General features: G+C 45.5%; 1 protein-coding gene across 2 annotated transcripts in view; it reads left to right on the forward strand.

Moving 5' to 3' along the window:
* The window catches only part of ZNF513 (zinc finger protein 513), a 126,071-nt gene that overhangs the window by 105,476 nt on the left and 2,258 nt on the right, over window positions 1-18,337 (forward strand). For both annotated transcript variants that reach the window (XM_069728626.1, XM_069728625.1), the window contains exon 3: window positions 71-775. In XM_069728626.1, the coding sequence (XP_069584727.1) occupies window positions 71-775 (705 nt within the window). The remainder of the gene's footprint in view (window positions 1-70; window positions 776-18,337) is intronic.

The raw sequence follows: 18,337 nt of genomic DNA on the forward strand, positions 1-18,337 counted from the left end.
GCTCCTGCTCGGTGTTTGATGTCTACGTGTCCCCCTGCATGTCTGATAACATCATCTGTTGTCTCTTCAGATTCTGGGGTTGGCAAGATGGAGATTCCCTGCTATTCCTTGAGTGAGGATGAATATTCCGGGTATCGGCCTCTTAGTGCGGATAGTGATCCCGACGAGGGCGCATTGGATTCGACCCCATCTCCGTGTAAAGAGTGTGACCCTCGCAGCCGTTGTATGTTCCTGGCCCATCAGTGTTTACCCTGCTTGTCGTCATCTCCGGCAGCTGAAGGATTGGCATCTCTCCCAATAACTCATCCATCCTTGGGCACAGAGGCACAGAAGGACCGGCTGCTCTTCCCCTGCCGTCTGTGCCCCTTTTCCACCCATTACTCCAGCCACCTGAAGCGTCATATGAAGACCCACAACGGAGAGAAGCCCTTCCGCTGCCCTCATTGTTTTTATGCATCTGCACAGTTAGTTAACCTTAAGCGCCATTTACGCACCCACACGGGCGAGAAGCCCTTCAGGTGTGATCACTGCAGCTTCTCCTGTAGCAGCCCTGGGAATATGAAGAGGCACCAACGTGTCCACACCCAGGAGAAACCCTACATCTGCAATATGTGCACTTACCGCTGCAACCAAAGCCGCAACCTGAAACGGCACCTACTGGCGCATCGTAGGAGAGGACTGGAGAGGCAGCACCAGGGGGTAAAGAAGGAAGACGATGGAGAGGATGGCGAGGAGGACGGGGAAGAGAGAGGCGGAGGAAACTGCACCTCCGATGGTCAGTGCACAGGCATTTTATGGCTCAAACCCATCATTTTGATGTGTGGAAGCTTTCTGAACACTGTTCCTGTGTCGATCAGCACAGGACAGTGTTCAGCTTTTTTTAGTGCATTGTTATCTTTATCCAAAACTGGGAATGGACCCCAAAATATACATGAAGCACAAATCTCAAGTATTTGGGTATAAGAAAATGCATAAAAAAAGCCCAACCAATTTTTTTTAAATTGTAATTTTTATAGAAATTTTTCAAATTGTACAGGAAAAAAAATTATTAGGGATTTTAGATTTTTCACTATCATTTATAGGTTAACAACCAATCTTATTCTATAGGAATAGTTAAACATTTTCAAGTCTTACAAACACACGGACTCAGACAACACGAAAGGGGGGAAATGATGCGGAATGTTATGACCAAGTTATATCCACCTCATAGAGGTCATATCTTTAACATGGCCCAATAGGCATCCAATGGAGACCAAGCAAGGTCATTAAGGGCTGCCCGGTATTCAGAGTTCCCGATGGCCTTGATGCGAGAATATAGATCTAGTTGGGAGGATGGAGAGGTTTGCTTCCAATGGTGGCAATCAAACTGCATGCTGCTGTTAACATATGTAAAGGCAGTCTAATGGATCTCCTAAAAAGCCCACACAACTTTTAAGTAGGACTTATTCATATAGGTTGAAATAAGTCTCCTGTCCATAAAGTCCAACTTTTCTCCACCAGTCATCTGTGCTCTAGCATCACTAGATTTATTACTCACAGTGCAATTTCTCGTGAGAAAAAGCTTTCAGCCTACATATAGTCATGGGCAAACCCAAACTGTAAAGTCCCGGGTCCGTACCGAACACCTACTGTTCGGGCATGGACTCCGAACATCGACTTCTCCATGAAGTCTGTGTTACTGTTCGGGTTCTGCACCCCGAACATCGGGTGTTCCCCACAGTATCATCTGCAGGACCAGTCAAGAAACACTGGCGTCTCTGATCGGTAAGATCATTACCCCCAGTCAGAGAGCTGCAGTTCATCTGACAGTCAGCAGCTGTGACCGGAGGTAAAAAGTTTACCTCTGGTCACAGAGGCATAGGCTGATGAGTGAGTACTACACCCATCAGCCTACGCCTGCTTCCGCTAATAACAGAGAATGAATGTGGCAGCTGATGGGAGTATTCATCAGCCGGTACCTGTGCTATAAATCAATAAAAAAAACAGTGTGGGGTCTGTTTATTTTTGATAACCAGCATGGCAAAACTGACAGCTGCGGGTTGCAGCCCTCAGCTGTCAGCTTTCTCATGGCTGGTTATCAAGAATAGAGGGGTCCCCATGACATTTTTAAAAATTATTTAAATAAATAATGTAGGAAAAAATGGCATGTGGTCCCCTCCATTTTTGACAAGCAAGCTAAAGCAGACAGCTGGAGTCTCAGGCTGGTAAGGGACCATAGATATTCCCCAGCCTAAAAGTAGCCCAATGACGCTCCAGAAAAGGCACATTTATTAGTTGCGCCAATTCTGGTGCTTTGCCTCGCTCTTCCCACTTGCCCTGTGGCGGTGGCAAGTGGAGTTCATATTTGTGGGGTTGATGTCTCATTCGTATTGTCCGGTGACATCGAGCCTACAGGTTAGTAATGGAGAGGCATCTATAAGACAACTATCCATTACTAATCCTATAGTTATATTGTAAATAAACACACAGACAGAATAAAGTCCTTTATTTGAAATAAAAATATACACAGTTTTACTTTATTTAAAAATAAAAAAAACAGTTCCATTCAACTAATGCCCATTAAATTGAAGCCCTCGCTCCCTGTGAAAAAAAAAAAAAGAAAATAATAAATAACAATACTCTGTTAATACCCATTTCATTGAATCTCTGGTCTCCTGTAATAAAAATAAAAAACAATATCCCTCACCTGTCCCATGCCGTAATCCATGTCTGTGATAATTGGTTTTCAACTTGGACGGTGCCAAGATTTGACCTTCCAGGCTGAAAAGGACGGGAGAAAGAGCTGCTGCGAGCGCAGCGTCAGTGACTAGCAGTGACGTACTCGAGGTTACCGCAGGTCACTGAGACTGCGTTCCCAGCTCACTTCAGTGTGAGCCAGGCTGATCATCTGCGGTGATATCATTGAGGTCACCGCAGTTCATCAGCCTGGCTCACACTGAAGTGAGCTAGGAACACAACCTCAGTGACCTGCCGGTAACCCTGAGGACGTCACCGCTAGTCACTGACAATTATCTCCCAGCAGCTCTTTCTCCGGTCCTTTTCAGCCTGGACGGTCACATCTTGGTACCATCTACATTGAAAACCAATTATCGCAGATATAGATTAAGGCGTGGAGCAGTATGTCGCACAGGTGAGGGATATTGTTGTTTTTTATTTTTTTATAAATGTCTCTCCATTACTAAGTTGCGGGTTTGAAGTCACCGGACAATACAAAGGTGACATCAACCCCACTTGCCACCGTGACATAGCAAGTGGGAAAAGCTGGGCAAAACCCCAGAATTGGTGCATCTAATAGATGTGCCTCTTCTGGGGCTGCTGCTGGCTGCTATTTTTAGGGTGGGGGGGTCAAAATCCATTGCCCCTTACCAGCCTGAGAATACCAACCCCCAGCTATCTGCTTTAGCTTGGATGGTTGTCAAAAATGGCAGGGAGCCCATGCTGTTCTTTTTAATTATTTAAATAATTAAAAAAAAAAAAAAAAAACTGAGACCCCTCTATTCTTGATAATTAGCCATGATAAAGCTGGCAGCTAATGGTTGCAGCATGCAGCTGTCACTTTTGCCATGCTGGTTATCAAAAATCGAAAGACCCCACGTCATTTTCTAAACTGTTTATTTATGGCACAGGTACTGGCTGATGAATACATCACCTGCGTCTGCTCTTGTTCATATTAGCAGCAGCAGGCGTAGGCTAATGGGAGTAGTACTCTTATTAGCAGACGCCTGTGACTTGAAGTAAACTTTTTACCGCCAGTCCCAGCTGCTTCCTCTTGCTGTCATGTGATGTCATGCGTGGGGACCACAGCTCTTTGACCCCCGGTAATAATTTAACTTCCAATTTGAGTCAGTGTTTGCTGCACTGTCATGCACATGATAGTGTTTCAAACAACGGATGTTTGGGCCCCTAATTCACCTGAATGGGGTTCGGGTACTGTTCTGGTACCCGAACCAAATTTTTTTTAAATGTTGGCCTAACCCACCAGACCCGAACATCCAGCGGTTCGCCCATCACTACCTATATATAAATGCTGTTATAGTATTTGCCATTATTACCTCTTGTGGTTGGCATTCCACAGTCTGACTTCTCTAACTTTAAAGAACCCTTTCGATATTTAGCTACCGGAATCGCCTATCTGCCACCCATAATGAGTGCCCCCTGATCCTTTATAAGGTCCTTGGAAGGAGTAAGGCCGGCTTCACACTTGCGAGTTTTACGGACGTAAGAGCGCAGAAACTACGTCCGTAAAACTCGCAAAAAATACAGCACAATTATTCTCTATGCCCCTGCTCCTATCTGCCGTATTTTACTGATCAGTATTATACGGCTTTCTACGGCCGTACAAAATCGCAGCATGCTGCGTTTGTCACCGTACTGCGCAAGAAATACGCCAATGAAAGTCTATGGAAGCGTGAAAAATACGGATTACACACGGACAAGCAGTGTGACTTGCGAGAAATACGCAGCGCTGTTAGAGAGAAAAGCCGGTAATTCAGTGCGGTGTACAGTAAAATCACACTGACAGGTTCCAGTAGAATAGGTAGAATAAATGTGTACACATAGAATAGGTATATATATATATATATGTCAGTGAGACACATATATGTATATATATTAATATTTATTCCAGCGCTATACAGCTTGAAAGCCGGTAATTCAATTACCGGCTTTTTCTTTCTACTTCCTAAAAGCCGACATGATATGAAACATGATTACATACAGTAAACCATGTCTTCTCTCCATTTTTTTTTTGCAGATTCCACACTACTAATGTCAGTAGAGTGTATCTGCAAAATTTGGCCGTTCTAGCTCTTAAAATAAAGGGTTAAATGGCGGAAAAAATTGGCGTGGGCTCCCGCGCAATTATCTCCGCCAGAGTAGTAAAGCCAGTGACTGAGGGCAGATATTAATAGCCTGGAGAGGGTCCATGGTTATTGGCCCCCCCTGGCTAAAAATATCTGCCCCCAGCCACCCCAGAAAAGGCACATCTGGAAGATGCGCCTATTCTGGCACTTGGCCACTCTCTTCCCATTCCCGTGTGGAAAGCTCCCCGGCTTTCTAGGTAAGTTCCCACGATCTATGAACAGCCAGCAGAGGGCGCCTCACCGCAAATGAAGCTAAATATAGCTCATTGATCTATATTTAGACTCATTCCCCGGGGTTTTGCAGCGAGGAGTAGCATTGCATTAGCAAAGCTCCTTGCTGCAAAATGTTTTAACCCCTTCAGAAGGATTTACATCGTTGGACGTTACAGATCTGCGGAGGGTAAGTATATTGTTGGTTTATTATGTTTTTTCTTTCACAGAACGAGGGTCTTCAGTGATTGGATTGGGCGTAGAATAAAATACTCCAACAACCATTGTTTTTATTTCATTAAAATAATTTTAAATAATGTGTTTGTGTTTTATTTAACCCTTTCATTCAATTGGATTAATAATGGATAGGTGTCATAATTGACGCCTCTCCATTATTAATTAGGCTTAATGTCACCTTACAATAGCAAGGTGACATTAACCCTTCATTACCCCATATCCCACCGCTACACGGGAATGGGAAGAGAGTGGCCAAGTGCCAGAATAGGCGCATCTTCCAGATGTGCCTGTTCTGGGGTGGCTGGGGGCAGATATTTTTAGCCAGGGGGGGGCCAATAACCATGGACCCTCTCCAGGCTATTAATATCTGCCCTCAGTCACTGGCTTTACTACTCTGGCGGAGAAAATTGCGCGGGAGCCCACGCCAATTTTTTCCGCCATTTAACCCTTTATTTTAAGAGCTAGAACGGCCAAATTTTGCAGATACACTCTACTGACATTAGTAGTGTGGAATCTGCAAAAAAAATGGAGAGAAGACATGGTTTACTGTATGTAAACCATGTCTCAAATCATGTCGGGTTTTAGGAAGGAGAAAGAAAAAGCCGGTAATTGAATTACCGGCTTTCAAGCTGTATAGCGCTGGAAAAAATATTAATATATATACATATATGTGTCTACTGACATATATATATATATATATATATATATACAGTATATATATATATTTTTCTTTTTGGGACACATGGATCATTTCTATAGCGGTATGTTGGTTTTGCAAGCCTGCGAGAAAACCACGCAGTACGGATGCCATACGGATTACATACGGAGGGTGCCATGCGCAAAAAACGCTGACACACCCTGCCTACGGAGGAGCTACGGACCACTATTTTCGGGACATTTCAGCGTATTACGGCCGTAATATACGGACCGTATTTTCATACGCTGAGTGTGAAGCCGGCCTAAGTCATATTCCGTAGGAGAGGCCTCCTTACCTGAGTAATATAGGAGAGGCCTCCTTACCTGTGTAATATAGGAAGCTTCCGTCCTGTGTAATATAGGAGAGGCCTCCTTACCTGTGTAATATAGGAGAGGCCTCCGTCCTGTGTAATATAGGAGGGGCCTCCTTACCTGTGTAATATAGGAGAGGCCTCCTTACCTGTGTAATATAGGAGAGGCCTCCGTCCTGTGTAATATAGGAGAGGCCTCCTGTCCTGTGTAATATAGGAGAGGCCTCCGTCCTGTGTAATATAGGAGAGGCCTCCGTCCTGTGTAATATAGGCGAGGCCTCCTTACCTGTGTAATATAGGAGAGGCCTCCGTCCTGTGTAATATAGGAGAGGCCTCCGTCCTGTGTAATATAGGAGAGGACTCCGTCCTGTGTAATATAGGAGAGGCCTCCGTCCTGTGTAATATAGGAGAGGTGTTGTGAATTCTGTGGCAGAGCTCCCTCCTGTGGTCACAAGTGGTACTTCGGCTGATTCTCTCTGTGAGCTTCTGTTGGTGGAGGGAAGTGGTACTGCGGCTTCTGAGTTTCCTCCCTCAGATGATCTGGTGAGGTCGTTAGGTGCTTCTCTACTTAACTCCACCTAATGCTTTGATCCTGGCTTCCATCAATGTTCCAGTGTTGTACTTGCTTTTCCCTGGATCATTCCTGTGGCCTGCTGCTCTGCATAGCTAAGTTCTTCTTTGCTATTTGTTTGCTATTTTTTCTGTCCAGCTTGTCTAATTTGTTGCTGGAAGCTCTGGGACGCAGAGGGTGTACCTTCGTGCCGTTAGTTCGGTACGGAGGGTCTTTTTGCCCCCTTTGCGTGGTTTTCTTTAGGGTTTTGTGTAGACCGCAAAGTTACCTTTTCTATCCTCGATCTGTTAGGAAGGTCGGGCCTCACTTTGCTGAATCTATTTCATCTCTACGTTTGTCTTTTCATCTTAACTCACAGTCATTATATGTGGGGGGCTGCCTTTTCCTTTGGGGTATTTCTATGAGGCAAGGTAGGCTTATTTTCTATCTTCAGGCTAGTTAGTTTCTCAGGCTGTGCCGAGTTGCATAGGCAGTGTTAGGCGCAATCCACGGCTGCCTCTAGTGTTGTTTGGAGAGGATTAGGGATTGCGGTCTGCAGAGTTCCCACGTCTCAGAGCTCGTTCTATGATTTTGGGTTATTGTCAGATCACTGTATGTGCTCTGACCGCTATGTCCATTGTGGTACTGAATTGCCTTTCATAACAGAGAGGCCTCCATCCCGTGTAATATAGGAGAGGCCTCCGTCCCGTGTAATATAGGAGAGGCCTCCGTCCCGTGTAATATAGGAGAGGCCTCCGTCCCGTGTAATATAGGAGAGGCCTCCGTCCCGTGTAATATAGGAGAGGACTCCGTCCTGTGTAATATAGGAGAGGACTCCGTCCTGTGTAATATAGGAGAGGCCTCCGTCCTGTGTAATATAGGAGAGGCCTCCGTCCCGTGTAATATAGCAGAGGCCTCCGTCCCGTGTAATATAGGAGAGGCTTACATCCTGTGTAATATAGGAGCGGCCTCCGTCCTGTGTAATATAGGAGAGGCCTCCATCCCATATAATATACACATGCAGCTGCGGAGCCGAACAGTTGATCAGCTGGCACGCTCCTTGTATCCAGGTTCCCTCTGCAGCTTATTCGGTAAGTGCTATAGTTTGCAGAATAAGCAGGGACCCAATCAAACTCGCTCATCTCTGCTCGTAACCAGAATCCCGGGTCCTTCTCCTGTTCTGTAATCACGAGTATGGTAGGTCTGCAGATTGCAGGGTTGGAACCCATGAGACAAGTCAAATTTTTATACGTTCCAATCTTCGCCTTATGTTCTTTTAAGAACTGACTTGAAGTACAGATAAACCAGTCACTTGTGTTGGAGAATTTCTTCAGAATCATCATCTTTCAGACATTGTGGTGTGGGAGAATGACCTGTTTTACTTGTGACATACAGCCGCCATTATCTGCATCATGATGACAACCTGGAGAATCCAGAGAGGGAGCTGCATGCACATATATATATATTTGCCTAAGGGTTTTTCCGTCTGTCTGTCCTGGAAATCCCGCGTCTCTGATTGGTCGAGGCCGACAGGCCTCGACCAATCAGCAACGGGCACAGCGACGATGATGTCATAAAGGACGTAGAAATCCCACGTTTCTGATTCAGCGACGGGCACAGTATCGACGTAGATGTCATAATGGTTGCCATGGCGACAATGATGTCATAAAGGTTGCCTCGACCAATCAGCGACGGGCACAGTCTGCCGCAAATTCTGGAATCATCATTGTCCATCTCTGTCTTCTCAGGACATTGCCTATACAAAATGAATCTACTCCATGGCCCCTTCTTAACATTTATGGCCAGGTCCATTGAGCCTGGACTCATTGTGCATTGCTTCTCCCTGCAGTCAGTGACCCATCATGGCTTTTCTGATTTCTCCGATCTTCACTTTCAGAGTGATTGTTTTGATAATGCTCATTTCTCCTTCCCCCATGACAGCACCACGGAGGGGATCCGCCCTTCAGGGACAGGGAACCTACAGATAAAGAGCGGTACCTCTCCCTCGCATCAGTTGGCATCCTGTCCCTGACGGAGAACCTTCAGTTCGGCGGTACCTGGTGAAGATTCCGGATGAAGATGATCCAGGGCTGGCCAGTCCGGTTCAGGCAGAGGGGAGACCGCTGCTGCAGCTGGTGCAGTGCCTGAGGCTACCGCTGGGACCGAGGGGTCTTGCAGGATGAGCGGTGGGGAGCACAGCTGCCACTACAGAGATGGATGCGGGGCTTCCGGGTTTTCCGGCTGGCACACGCGCAAACTCAGCCAGGACGCCCCCTGATGACGCAGGCCGCGAGAGGAGGTGCTTCTGGGGCAGACCAGAAGTGGGGCTAGAGACACTGGTAGGTAAATTTAAAAGGGAAGCGTGTAGATGCTCCCTGCTGTATGCAGTCCTGAGAATCATGGAGGACAGCGAACCACAGCGGCAGCAGGCTAAGAGACATCCTTCTGCAGGCAAACAGAGCGGATGGTCCAGTAGCCACTCTACGCAGCACAGCAGGAAATCCGGCACGATGGACAAATCTCCATCTTGAAAAAGCCCCTTATTGGATCCTACCCCTCCTCTATAATTGGCACCCGCGGCTGCATCTGATTGGTGAGTGATCTTCGTGAAAGTTCACCATTTTAATTGGGGTTCCCGTCTCTTCTTTATAGGGAAGGAAGAGATTGGGAAAAGCAAAGCACAGATGTTGCCCTATGTGTGACGAAGCATTGCCAGTTACGTGAGACAAGAAGCTATGCCATTCTTGTATAGGACAAGTGCTATTCGAACTTGCGAAGAAACCCCAGACTTCGCCTCTGAGCTGAGATCAATGATCAAAACGGAGATCGAAAGTGCCTTTTAATCCCTCAAGCTGGAGGGTAAGGTCAGAGAGAAGGAAGCCACCAAATACTCCCAGTCTGAGTCCTCTAGCTCTGGGGCATAGGCTCAGATATATTCAGATTCCTCCTCATCCTCGGATGATGAAGGGGGTGTCACTGTTTTCCGCTAGGAGGAAGTAGAAACTCTGGTTAAGACGGTAAGATCTACAATGGTTGTGATAGACTCGTTGTGATAGACCCGGTACTTTCCTGCACGCAACCTCCGATCCTCACAAGATCTCCTTCTCTACTCCCCTATTATCTCCTCTTCCCACAATCGCATACAAGATTTCTCTCGTGCATCCCCCCTACTCTGGAATGCTCTACCACAACATATCAGACTCTCGCCTACCATCGAAACCTTCAAAAAGAACCTGAAGACCCACCTCTTCCGACAAGCCTACAACCTGCAGTAACCACCGATTGACCAAACCGCTGCACGGCCAGCTCTACCCTCACCTACTGTATCCTCACCCATCCCTTGTAGATTGTGAGCCCTCGCGGGCAGGGTCCTCTCTCCTCCTGTACCAGTTGTGACTTGTATTTTTCAAGATTATTGTACTTGTTTTATTATGTATACCCCTCCTCACATGTAAAGCGCCATGGAATAAATGGCGCTATAATAATAAATAATAATAATAATAATAATAGACTCTCGCCCTGACAAAACTGTACAGGACATTTTGTTTGGGGGATTAGGCCAGAGGAAGCGGAAAGCTTTTCCCCTGAATGAGAACATTCAGGCCGTAATCAAAAAAGAGTGGGAAAAGCCAGACAGAAAAAAATCATCAGTGCCTTCCCTTAAAAGAAAATACCCCTTTGAGGATGAGGCGTCAACATCATGGGATAAAACATGAAAATTAGATGTTGCAGTAGCCAAGACCTCTAAAATAAAATTTGCCCTCCCTTTTGAAGACATGGGAACCTTGAAAAACCCTTTAGATAGAATGGCTGACACTTTTCTTAAAGAGGCATGGGAGTCATCGGGAAGGGGGGGGGGGGGGAAATAATCTTAGGCCCGTGATAGCAGCTAGATCCCTTATGATATGGGTGGATCAGTTAGAGAAACAGCTGCGAGGTGGGGTACCCACAGCCAGTTCACTTGATACGGGGGGCAGCTGCTTTCATAGCAGATTCTTCTGCTGACTGTCAGGTTAACATCCAAGTCTGCAGATCTCTCTGATGCATCCCGTAGAGCACTTTGGCTCAAATGCTGGCCGGGAGATTTGCAGACCAAGCTAAAACTATGCTCAATCCCATGTGAAGGAGAGTTTTTGTTTGGGGGAACATTAGATGACATCCTTCAGAAGGCAGTAGATAAGAAAAAAGGGTTCCCTAATCTGGCCACCCCCACACTCAAACGGTCATTTCGGAATAGAAAATTCTTCCGTAGGAGGGCCCCGAGGGAGCAGAGTAGTGAGGGGAAGAGGAAAGACAAGGGTTTCTTCTTCGGGAATTCCTCTCGGGATAAGAAATCCTCAAAGTGATGTTTTTTCCCGGGTGGGGGGTTCCTTCCAGCCTGGGAAAAGATCTCAAACAACCCCTGGATACTGAATCTTGTAGGGAAAGGCCTTCGGATAGACATCCATTCCCTCCCTCCCCAGAACTTTATCGTGACTCCCTTACATTCCTCTTAAGGGGAACAAGAGGCCCTGGAATTCAAAGTTTTGGACCTTAAATAATAAAGTCGACTGTCAAAATAGTGTTTCCAAATTGTTTTATTACAGTCCTGGATCTCAGCGATGCTTACTACCATGTCTCTATTCACAAAGACTCCAAGAGGTTCCTCAGGGTAGCGGTCTCCATAAAAAGGGAGATAAGGTATTTGCAATATAAAGCCCTTCCCTTCGGGTTATCAATTGCCCCTTGGGTATTTACCAAGTTAGTGCCAGAGGCAATGGCGCACCTGAGAGAACAGGACATTTTGATGGTAAAGTCAAGGCTCGAGCCTACCATGGTGCAGGAGTTCCTAGGGTTAATATTGGGCTCTCAGAAGCAGGAGTGCCGTCTCCCAGTGCAAAAAAAGTAAAGATTATAGACCTGGTGTCGAAAGCCTCACAGAACCCTTCCATGACCTTGAAGGCCATGTCCCTGCTGGGTTCCCTTTCTGCTTGTTTAGCAGTTCAGTGGGCACAGCTACACACCAGGCCCCTCCAGTGGGACATTCTAAAAGAACCAGGCCTCATTAAGAGGTCACTTAGAGGGACAAACTATGCATGCTCGAAACGCGTTCAGCTAACTTATGGCTTCTTTTCTGGAATAGTTGTGCAGCTACTTGTAAGCAGCTTTTTCCGAATTTTAAATTTGTGGAAATAAAATTTGACTTTTACTCCGGAGCTGGATTTTTTTCTTACTTACTCAGCAGAGGACGTTGGGCGGTGGCGTTTTCCTTGCTCGGATGTTCCTGTGGACTCTCATAGATTTGCTGATGGGGGTGAGCTGAAACTTAACTTTTCCACTGTTCAACACTTAGAGGGACACATGACTCTGTCTTTGACCACTATTCGTTCCCTAGATTGGTCGGGAGATATCAGCAATCTGTGCAAAGGGGTCCCTTGGGTGACGAAGATGTCCCGGGTAGTTACCACCGATGCAAGCCCCGCTGGATGGGGGGCTTACCTGGACGCCAGGGTTACTCAGGAGGTTTGGAGAGGCCAAGAGCTTGAGGTATCATCAAACCAAAAAGCTATTGGCAGTAAGTTACGCACTGTTAGAATTCCTGGATATTCTAAAGGGTCATCATGTGCGGGTGTTTTTGGACAATTGGGTAGTAGTGGCCTATCTAAACTGTCAGGGGGAAAACAGGTCCTGGGCCCTAATGAACATAACATCCCAGATTTTCAGTTTGGCAGAGAACAATCTCCTGTCCCTGTCGGCACTACACATTCAGGGCATAGAAAAATCAAAAGGCAGATTTCCTGAGCCGCACTCCATTAAGACAGGGTGAGTGGGCTCTGAAGCAGTCTGTTTTCGAACAGATTGTGGATATGTGGGTGCTCCCAGTCATAGATCTGTTTGCCAGTGTCAACAAGAAGGTAGGGTTTTTTTGCTCCCTAGATCCCAGAGGGAACCCCAGGCCTTAGTCCATGGGATCATAAAGGCATCTAAGAGCCTGGCATATGCCTTTCCCCCTGTCGTTCTCATCCCAGTGGTTCTACGGAAGGTCAGGGAGGACAAATTAAGAATAATACTAATAACCCCCTCTTGGCCAAAAAGAACTTGGTTCTCCTGGCTGAGGCTAATGTTGACCACCGATCCTTGGGTTCTACCGGAACTTCTGGACCTTCTTTCTCAGGGACCGGTGTTCCACCCTCAGGCAGTGAACCTTAATTTCACAGCATGGAATTTGAAGGGGCGCTGTTGAGGGATAGAGGTTTTTCTCCAAATTTGGTTTCCACCCTGCTAAAGAGTAGGAAAATTGTTACCACGAGAGCCTATGGTAAGACCTGGAGGAAATTCCTGTCCACCTCAAAGGTAAGAGTCCAGGATGGGATTCCAATCACTGTAATCCCGGAATTTCTGCAGAAGGGATTGGAACAAGGCCTGGCAACCAGCACCTTAAAAGTCCAGGTGGCAGCACTAGGAGTACTATATAATCAAGATATGGCAGGCAATCCATGGGTGGCATGATTTATTAGAGCCTCTGCAAGGTCAAGGCCAATTGTTAGCCAGAAGCTAGCATCATGGGATTTAAATCTAGTCCTATCAGCCCTAACAGGTCCTCCATTTGAACCTCTAGATTCAGTCCCGCTCAAGGTCCTGTCATTCAAAACGGTCCTCCTTGTGGCTTTTAACATCCTCCCTTAGGCGACATACAGGCCTTATCTGCACGCCCTCCCTTCACTAAAATGCCAGATTATAGGGTTATTTTAAAACTTGACCCTGCTTACTTGCTCAAGGTAGCATCTTGTGTCCATAAATCCCAAGAAGTAGTCCTTCTTTACTTTTCTAACCCTAAGAATAGGGAAGAAGAAAGATTCCACACCTTAGACGTTAGGAGATGTCTGGTTCAGTACCTAGAGTCCACCCAGAGGTGTAGGAAGGAAGAATCTATTTTTGTGTGCTTTCAGGGACCTAGAAAGGGACTAAAGGCCTCCAAGAATACCTTAGTGAAATGGATAAAAGATGCAATAGCCTTGGCCTACTTATCTAGTGGGAATATCGCCCCAGAGGGTCTGAAAGCTCATTCTACAAGAGCGGTGGCAACCTCCTGGACAGAAAGGTTGGAAGTATCAATAGAGCAGATCTGTAAGGCTGCCACTTGGTCATCACCTTCCACCTTTTTCAAGCACTATCGGTTGGACTTAGCATCTTCTTCTGACGTAACCTTCGGTAAAAGAGTTCTTCAGGCTGTGGTCCCACCCTAAGTTACAACTCTCTGTAATTCTCTCCATATTGCTGTCATGGGGGAAGGGGAAAGACATAGTTGCTTACCGGTAACGGGATTTCTCAGAGCCCATGACAGCACCCGTTTATTCCCTCCCGCCACGTATGCGGTGAGCACGTTTTCACTGATTGTAGTGTGTTTTATGTATAGACACGGTGTTTTTTTTATAAGCAGTATGATAAAGGATATATTTTTGTCATTAACCTGGAGGTCCTCCTATTCTCTTTAAACCAACTGATGCGAGGGAGAGGTACCACCCTTTTTATCTGTAGGTCCCCTGTCCCTGAAGGGCGGATCACCTCTCTCTGTGGTGCAGTCATGGGCTCTGCGAAATCCCCTTACCGGTAAATAACTACGTCTTTTTCTGTTTTCTTTTTTTTTTCTTCAGTAGACTGAATAAGACCCTACACTTTAAATGTCAAGATGTCTCTCTCCTTCGACATCTTGCTGTTTTTAACTACCAAGCTTTGACTTGACTCTGTTAACTGTTCACTCAGAGGTTTTCGCCCAACTTTTCATGCCACTGATTCTTCCCCCTTTTGGACATATGTTTAGCCAGTTTGTTTTATTTTTCATTATCATCTTTTTATTCATTATCTTTTATCTGTTTATTGGCTTTCTCTTCTGGGAGTTGAGGACTGTCATCTCCAGATGTGGGTGTATATTGCTGTACACCATGCATGAGAGATGTACAAGTGGTTTACCTTTGTATTCTCTGTTGAGCGCCTTGGTTTTCATGCCTGGGTCTGATGGTATCTGCCCTCTTGTAGTGTTTGGACTTGAAGTTGAATTGTTCAGAAGTTGTTTGATCAGGACAGCTTTTTTTTCTGTTATTTCCAGTGGTGTCATCACATTATCTTTTGGATATTATCTCAGGTTCCATTTTTGCAGTTCTTCAATGTCTGTGACTTGGCCATCTGTGTATATTGTCATTGTCTCCATGTATGCAGGATTTCACCTGTTCCATTAATGTGTTATAGAGAGACACTCCTTACCATTCAGAGTTTGACACCAAGAAGTGGTGAGTGATGACGATCACAGAATGGAGACATTACTGATCTGCAAATAATGAAAATGGGAAATTAAATTAAGAAATCATTTTATTATTATTATACATTTTTATAGTGCCATTTATTCCATAGCGCTTTACATGTGAAAAGGGGGCAAATATAGACAAATACATTAAACATGAGCAAAAAACAAGGCACTAACCGGTACAGAAGGAGGGAGGACCCTGCCCGCAAGGGCTCACAGTCTGAAGGGGATGGGTGAGGATAACCCTAGGAGAGGGTAGAGCTGGTTGTGTGGTGGTTCAGTAGGTTGAGGATCACTGCAGGCTGTAGGCTTGTCGGAAGAGGTGAGTCTTCAGGTTCTTTCTGAAGGTTTCTATGGTAGGCGAGAGTCTGATGTGTTATAATAGAGAGTTCCGGAGTATGAGGGAAGCACGGGAGAAGTCTTCGATGCGGTTGTGGGTAGAAGAGATGAGAAGGGAGTAGAGAAGATCTTGAGAGGATCGGTGTTTGCGTGTAGGTGAGTACCTGGAGACCATGTCACAGATGTATGGAGGAGACAGGTTGTGGATGGCTTTGTATGTCATAGTAAGGGTTTTGAACTGGAGTCTTTGGGCGATAGGAAGCCAGTGAAGGGCTTGGCATTGGGGAGAGGCTGGAGAATAGCGGGGAGGCAGGTAGATTAGTCGGGCAGCAGAGTATAGGACGGATTGGAGCGGTGCCAGAATGCTAAAGGGGAGTCCAGAGAGTAGGAGGTTGCAGTAGTCAAGGTGGGAGATAAGGGCGTGCACTAGTGTTTTTGTGGTGTCACGGTCAAGGAATTTGCAGATCCGGGAAATATTTTTGAGCTAGAGATGGAAGGAGGAGGCAAGGGCTCCCGAGTGATTTCTCCTTTATTTGGACGCTGATTTCGCTCCCGCGTGATTTCTCCTGTATGCGGACGCTGATTCTGCTCCCGCGTGATTTCTCCTGTATGCGGACGCTGATTCCGCTCCCGCGTGATTTCTCCTGTATGCGGACGCTGATTCCGCTCCCGAGTGATTTTTCCTGTATGCGGACGCTGATTCCGCTTCCGAGTGATTTATCCTTTATTTGGACGCTGATTCCGCTCCCGAGTGATTTATCCTTTATTTGGACGCTGATTCCGCTCCCGAGTGATTTATCCTTTATCGGACGCTGATTCCGCTCTCGAGTGATTTCTCCTGTATGCGGACGCTGATTCCGCTCTCGAGTGATTTCTCCTGTATGCGGACGCTGATTCCGCTTCCGAGTGATTTATCCTTTATTTGGACGCTGATTCCGCTCCCGAGTGATTTCTCCTGTATGCGGACGCTGATTCCGCTCCCGAGTGATTTATCCTTAATTTGGACACTGATTCCGCTCCCGAGTGATTTCTCCTTTATGCGGACGCTGATATAGTCCCAGAGTAAACACCTCTGCGGATGCTAATACCGCCTCTGAAGGATCTCCTTTATAGACGCTGATACTTCCCCCGAGCGATCTCCACTGTGGACGTTGTACTGCCCCTCAGTGATCTCTTCCATCTTCAGATGATGACCCCCCCCCTGTGACCGCAGATTCCGCCCCTGATTGATCTCTGAGGATGCTGATACTGCGGTGATCCCTTTTTGCAAATGCTGATAAGGCCCCTGAGTAATCTCCCTTGTGATGTTGATACCGCCCCTGAGGGATCTTTGGACCCTTCTGTACAGTCTTATTGACGGCCTTACAGTCCTAGTGCTTGCTTTCCGCCTTCTCCATCTCCTTTCATAATTCTTTTCTTTGCTCGTGTTCTTCTGACCTTCCACTGCACTGTGAGGAAGCAAATAAAAGCAATAAAACAAGCAAGAAAAGCCCGGCCAGACCGTGAGACTGCATCTCTGTACCAAAGTATCAAAATGCCCTAGGATGTCAGTGCTCCAGGTCATAACACTGGGGGGCAGCGGTACTAAGGTAGGGGGGTCACAGAAAACAGATTTCAGTGTTTTACTGGTAAAACGCCAACCACCAGAGCTAGGGACCCAGTTCCAAAATAAGAGACGTTGCAAGGGTATATATATAATAACAATATTTCTTTATTAAGTAATGGTAATAGCATATATATATGTGCACATATGGAGGGATATAAAAAATACAATCACAACAATAAAATCACAAAAAATATGGATAAAAATATGTAGGTAAATATACAGTATGCTAAAAAAGGAAGGAGGATAATATCGGGACTCATAAAAACGGATAAAAAACGTATAAAAAATGTGTATCACTGGTGCTAAAAAATGAATGCAAATGTCACACAAGTGTCTATGGGGTTAATAAAAAATATAATATAACCCACAATGTAATATACTCTGGCCATACGGCCAAAACACCATATAGAAAGGTGCAATAGTGCAAATGAACAGTGTGAAGAGTGGGCAGAAAGCCCCACCGTGCAAGAATCGCAATAAGTAAACAAGAAGGTGATAAGGAAAAATAATTTGAGAGTACCTGTACCTTTAAATGGCAGTAAGATCCAACCAAAGCGCACCCCGACGCGCGTTTCGGATATAAAAATCCTTCGTCAGGGTGCAATAGTGTTCATTTGCACTATTGCACCTTTCTATATGGTGTTTTGGCCTTATGGCCAGAGTATATTACATTATGGGTTATATTATATTTTTTATTAACCCCATAGACACTTTTGTGTGACATTTGCATTCATTTTTTAGCACCAGTGATACACATTTTTTATACGTTTTTTATCCGTTTTTATGAGAGTCCCGATATTATCCTCCTTCCTTTTTTGGCATACTGTATATTTACCTACATATTTTTATCCATATTTTTTGTGATTTTATTGTTGTGATTGTATTTTTTATATCCCTCCATATGTTCACATATATATATGCTATTACCATTACTTAATAAAGAAATATTGTTATATATATACCCTTGCCACGTCTCTTATTTTGGAACTGGGTCCCTAGCTCTGGTGGTTGGTGTTTTACTGTTGGTGTTTTACTGGGTCTTCATAAGAATTTATCTTTAGATATATTTTCTCCTTATATAACTATATACTGCCCCTTTAGTGTTAACAATTTGTGTCTAGTGTTTTACTGGTGTACATTGCCTTTAAGTTTAATAATCTTTATTTTTATATAGCGCTAACATACTCCGCAGCACTTTACAGTTTGCACACATTATCATCACTGTCCCCGATGGGGCTCACAATC

The sequence above is a fragment of the Ranitomeya imitator genome, chromosome 5, assembly GCF_032444005.1.
Source record: "Ranitomeya imitator isolate aRanImi1 chromosome 5, aRanImi1.pri, whole genome shotgun sequence".
In the NCBI taxonomy this organism is placed as follows: domain Eukaryota; kingdom Metazoa; phylum Chordata; class Amphibia; order Anura; family Dendrobatidae; genus Ranitomeya; species Ranitomeya imitator.